General features: G+C 32.8%; 1 protein-coding gene across 1 annotated transcript in view; it reads left to right on the plus strand.

Moving 5' to 3' along the window:
- LOC102679484 (ras GTPase-activating protein nGAP-like) overlaps nt 1-5,104 on the plus strand; it is an 85,559-nt gene extending 80,455 nt beyond the window's left edge. The window contains exons 10-11 of the mRNA XM_031508717.1: nt 104-228; nt 2,465-5,104. Of these exons, the coding sequence (XP_031364577.1) occupies nt 104-228; nt 2,465-2,738 (399 nt within the window). The 3' untranslated portion in view covers nt 2,739-5,104. The remainder of the gene's footprint in view (nt 1-103; nt 229-2,464) is intronic.
- Nucleotides 5,105-6,359: the final 1,255 nt, after the last annotated feature.

A 6,359-nucleotide genomic window follows, 5' to 3' on the forward strand; every position in this document is an offset into this window, starting at 1 on the left:
CTTTTTGTCTCTCTGTCTCTCTGTTTCTCTGACCTGTCGCCTAACGGAACTGCCTGCCAGTGTGTGTCTTGTAACTAACAACGCCACGTCTCTTCGTTTCCAGTACGAAGTGGAAATCGAGAGGTTGCAGAGTAGCGTAGATCGACTGAGGGCCCGGTTAGGCGCAACCGAGGATACCGATATAGATGGCGTTGCACCGGATACCAAGATGAAGAGCATCATTTCCAGGTACTTAATCCTCATTAACGCGACCATTAACCCACCGATTGATTCTTTTGCCTGAGTGTGATCACCCCATCTCACCGTGACGACTAACCACTTTTCTCTTGCGTTTCACTCGATTCCTCTTTTCCTCCGTCTCATGATCAATCACGTCGGTTCTCTTTCTTCTCTTCCATCCTCTCCTCCACTTCTTCATCCGCGATTTTTTCTTTTTTTTTTTTTTTTTTTTTCATTCGACGTCTTCGTAAAGAAGACGAGAGACGAAGAGGTCATCGATTACTTTCAATGGCCTCTTTGCGAAATAGCTTCGTTGATCTTTTTGCGATAGCAGAGATCCTTCAGAGATGATCTCTCCCAAATGGCAGACAGAGTTGATTATAATGATCGAGAAGAAAATAGTAGAATTTGGATTGTATATATTATTTTATTATTCTTATATTCTTTCTATATATTGATTTGTGTGACACGTATTTTTATTTTTCTCTAAATGTCTAAATTTTTCTTATTTCATTTCTTTGTCTTTTATATTTAGGAAAATTTTAATTGATACGAATTGATCATCAAAATATTTGAAAAAAATAATAAATGTTTTTTATTTTTCAGCGTAAAGTTTATTCAGTTCTGTCTACCAATAACTTTGTATCAATCGAAAACAATTTGATTTTAAATAAAATTTGTGTAAATATATGAAAAAGAAAATAATACCGAGTAAACCAAACGATATAAACAAACAGAAAATATATTTGTTGTACAAATAATATTAAATAGCAGAATTAAAAAAAAAAAAAAAAAAAAAAAAAAAAAAGAAAGTAGCACCAAGCCGCGTAACTCGAACATGGTTACTGTTTCTCGAAATAATGTATGTTTAATTGATTGTGTGTTCCTGTGCATTCTATCCGCTGCATTTGGTATACTCTGGCTTGATCTGGACCTTGGTGTAAGAGTCAATTATATTTCTAAGCTTCTTACATTTTTACATCACATATTTTTAGCGTTTTTTGAATTCATATATATATATATATATATTTATATATATCTCTTGTGTGTTTTATATCTTGGTTTCATCCGACAAAAAACACGCGACTAAACTATTTATCTTTCTATATGTACGCGAAAAGCTATATGATACAAAAGTTTCAAAGTCTGTTCACCTGTTTTATATGTATAACTATAACATACTCTGAATCACTGTTCGATGAACCAGCATTCTCACCCTGCGTGTTTTATACTTACATCACCGTCCAATAACATTATTTCAATCAACCACATATCGATACTTCACCAAGTTTCTCGATATAACACCGACAGCCTTTTCATACACGCCTTCGATTCACGCGTTCGTTCTGTTTCACGTGTGCACGGTTCACTAAATGCAACCTACGATTTTTGTGTGTCTGCGGTAGTGTGTTGCAACGTGCGTGAGAAATGTTCAAAATAATTTTGAATCGTATTTTTATTACGGTACAAAATTTATTAAAAGTTTGTGAAATTCTTTTTTTTCGATCTATGAAATTATTGTACAAATTAATTGATATTTGATGAGAATTTTCTTTTTTTAATTACAATATTATTCTGAATGTTTCTTTCGAAACCACTACACTCATTTATACACACATAAAGTTGACTGTGGCCAATCGCAGAAGCAGACGCCTGGCTTCTTTGATGAAAAGTGCCCTTTTATCCTGTTGCATTACTGATCGTTCTTTTTGGTTGTCCGAACGTATGATATTTTGCACCAAACACTGCTGCTTTCTTTAACTTTCATTTCGAAGTTATTATACATTGATGTTCTTTTCTTCGATATAATATGCATCGTGGTGCGCTTGGATCCTATTAAGCATTCCTATGAAATCTCTCATATCTTTACATTCATCTTGCCAAAATTACATTATTAAAACCTGTTTAAAAAAAATTCATTTTTAATCAAATTCCAACTAAAACTATAGAGAGAGTTCACAGGCGAAGCTCAGTTCCATGTGTGCTCAGAACCATCGAAGTAATCTCTGTATCTTTTACATATAGTTCTAAATATAGTTTTAACGAAAGTTTGCTAGATAATTTTTCAACTAATTTTCCATAAACAGTTAAAATCTTCAAATTGATACAAAAATTGAAACAACGTGAATCGTATAATCAAACAAGACAAGAGATTGCTCCATGGCAAAGTTTGTAACGTGGATCGACATTCACGAAAAACACAAAATGTTCAGAACTAGGTATAACGATAAACTTTTTCTTTTAGGTTAATCTCTGTGGAGGAGGAACTACGACGCGAACAACAGAAGATGTCGGCTGCGTTGTCGTACAAGCAGCGCGTGATCGATGCGCAGGAGCAGCAAATAGCCGCCCTGGACGCCGCGAATTCGCGTCTAATGACGTCAAACACAAAACTGTTGTCCGCATTGAGCACCCTGAAACAAAGATACAACGCGAAAACGAATCAATCAAGCAGCGAGGCGGCCGCGTTGCTGCAGAACATCGTTGATATCGGCGAGCTTAAAAGCTCATCCTGTTAAGAAAGAAGAACGAGCAATCAGCGCCACTTGGACGTCGTTACATCTGTTTCCTGTTCGAAGACCGGACCGACATCCGATAAATCAGCGTACAAGTTGAAGAATCGCGAGGCAAAACGATGCTTCTGATGAAATATATGATTAAAAGAGTCTCGAAACGACTCGATTGCTCGCATTAAAAAACGCTCTAGAATATATTCTAGAAAAGAAAGAGCGAAGAAAAAGCGATTGGTTCAAAGTTCGATCTACTTTCGATCAATCGTAGGTAAATTTCGCTGTTTCTTCGGTTGGTTCTTATCTGAAAAAAATACAGTAATCCTGCGATAAATTCGCAGGATATTAGGTAGGTTTGACGAACCTAGGCAAAAAAGAAATACGAGCAAATAGAGAACAAAGAGAGAAAGAGAGAGAGAAAGAATGTGTGAAAGGCGTGCGAAAATAGAGGCTACCTAGTAAATAGGCAAAATGGTTTAAGTAGATAATTTACGTCGAGTTTAATGTGACACATAGCGTTTAGAATTATTTGTATCAAGTCTGGCTGAGATCTCGCTTCGTTCACGAAAGCGAATATTCGTAAGTCAGCTCTCGTTCGAAGTCGAAATTGACAGAAAGTTGATCGATCTTTAGTATCGTTAATCTCTTTTTTTTTTTTCTTCTTTATCATTTGATCAATATTCGTGTAATATTCGTCCCAAACGACTTTTCTTCGTTCGATGTGAACGTGCCAGAAAGTCGACGACATTCGAGGGACAAATTGGATTTTTTGTTCAACTTGTAAATATTGGATAATTTTCTAAATAGATTGACGAATAATAATGTGATCGATCGAATCATTTGGCAGTGAATGAAAACGAGAGATAAAAAGACATGACGAGCTCCAGTTAAATAGTGAACGACATCTGTCTCTTCTTTCGTTTTACTTTCTTCTACGTTTTCATTTTTCCGTTTTTTTGTTATTCGTTCTGCATCGTGTATACGTACCTTGACGCACAGCCACACTGGAAACGCTAGTTTGATGTACGGAGAAGTTATACTGTGGAAATACTTTGAAATACAAGATTTACAAATGTATTTTGTTTTAAATATTAAAAAAAAAGTTCTGATAGATGTAAATTCTGGAATTGTTTGATTTTGAAGAATAGTTATTTTTTTTAAATTTTAATATATCGTTTAAAGTATAATCAAGTGTCAGTAAATTAAAAGTTATAAAAAAATTAACAATTCAATGTTGAAAAAAGTTTTAAAAATTGACATTGATATAAACGTCGATTATTGTTTGCAAGTCTGAAGTTTTGAATTAATATTAGATGTTAGGTAATTTATAGATATATAGATAATTTAATTAAAGATAAAATATAAGAAAATGTGTTCATTCAAATATTTTTAAATATCTGTGCAAAATGGCTTCCATTGGCATATATATCATAACAAGTTCTAGATGAACAATTTTTACTTTTTATAACACATGAGACTTGAAAAAAATAATATCCTGATATGACTATATTTTAAGAATATCTTGAATATTATTTTATTAGTTTATTATTACTTATAATGTTATTGATTGACATTCAATTATTGGCTTCAAATAGACTATGTATAGCAATTTCTAGTTTCTAAGTTTCAGATTCTATTAAAAATCTATCATCATAAACGTGACAATATTTTAATTAATCCATCCTATCATATTTCATAAAAATTAAATAATTGTAGGACTCGCATTTATTAGAATTTGTTTTCTAAATTTTTTAAATTGAAAATACATCTGTAAATCAAATGATAATATGATGATACACTCCGTATATTGTATTATTAATAGCGTTTATCATACCAACGTGTAATATTCTCAAGCACACCGAATTCTACTTCAGAATTTTATTGTATATGCGTGTATATTTCTCTAATTTACCTCCTTGTGCGCTTCTCGTAAACAACAAAATGGACACGATATTTTTTCTGTTCATATGTTGTGTATCGTCGTTATTAATATCTTTCAAACAAGACGCGTTATCTTCTTCTCGGGCAATGACAAGTCTTTTTGCCAGGTATCGGATAAAGAAGAGAACGATGAAATAAGATAAAAAAAAAATTATTCGAGAAGCCAAATTTTTCACGACCGCGTTCTGTGGAATCTTCTTTTTTGAGGATTCAATCCAATTCTTACTGTAAGTGACAATATAATTTATTTAGTAGTTTCTACCAAAGATGTGAAGAAGTTTTTCATTGTAAAAAGAGAGCATCGAGATTTGCGTGTAAGATATTTTCCGTTATTGCGCTTCGCTCGAGCCGATCGATTGTTTAAATAACACATCGAAGTATCGATCGATTAACGAGCATCGGAAAGAAAAGGACCGGTTGCACGATGTAAAAAAGTTCTCATTCTTAAGAAGATCGAAATTCGAGAAATAAAATATTCGTGCACCGAGATTTTTCTTAACCGCCGTGAACATTATTGTTGTATTCTATACTTTTCTTTGTCTGTGTTTACTCTGTTTTTAAAATTAAGTTTTGCACAGCAACGCATTATGCATGACAATTAGGTAATACACCATTCGATATGACGGTCTCATTTTGTTCGCAAACGTTAATGTGTATTATTATTTTACATCACACAACAAACAAATATATTATCATCGTAGCCATTGTGTAGCAAAATGCACGCGTACAAGATTGAAAGGGACTTTGAGAGGAAAAGAGAACGAATGTGTGAAAACAATCAAGAAGAGAAAATGAATCTGCATGTGTGTGTGTGTGAATGAAGTGTATGAAAAAAAGATTAAGATTCAGTCTAATCTTATTAAAGAAAAAGTATTATCTCGTCGACTTGTATCATACGAGCGTTCGTGAGAGCGTTTTATTTTCTCGCCTTTCATCGATTATTTTTGTATAGAGATATCTTCCCTTGTTTAATTTCGTCTCACTATCCTTTCATCCACTCTCGTACCTACCCGTCCTCCAACATTTTTTTTATATTCTCATTTACGCGATCCCTTTCTACGGAAAAATCGCTTAGCTGAAGACATTTTCGATCGTCAATCGTTGACACTATGAAATTAATATATTTAACGATACCACCCTACACTTCTTGTTGGACGATATAATCGATAAATGATAAAATAATCTATTTAAAAATGACTTGAATAGCGTGTACATTGCTAAGTTTTTTGGTATATTCGTTTCTGCAATACATCAACTGTATTTAAGCGTATAGCATCTATTAGTAACAATACATGAGCAAATAAATATGATTAGACATATTACAGTTGTTAAATAAATATATATATATATATATATATACCAATTATATTTTTGGTTTTAAAACAATCTTTGATTTATCAGTTTATTAATTTAACTTAAATTAAATAAAACGTGTCGAATTTCGATTTTTCATTAACAGTTAAAATATTGGTACGCTAAAAATAATATGGATAAATGATATAACAAACATAGAACAAAAGTATGGAAATCAACACCATCTTGAAAATGAAACACAAATATAAACAAAGTAAATAATAAGAGGAAAAAGATGGAGTAAGAATCGATCATTTGCGCCATCTTTTGAATACCAAAGACATCTTTTAACATGCAAGATAAGTTAGAGTAAGAATTGATGATTAGCGGCATCTC

This window comes from Apis dorsata, unplaced genomic scaffold, assembly GCF_000469605.1.
Source record: "Apis dorsata unplaced genomic scaffold, Apis dorsata 1.3 scaffold_98, whole genome shotgun sequence".
Taxonomy (NCBI): domain Eukaryota; kingdom Metazoa; phylum Arthropoda; class Insecta; order Hymenoptera; family Apidae; genus Apis; species Apis dorsata.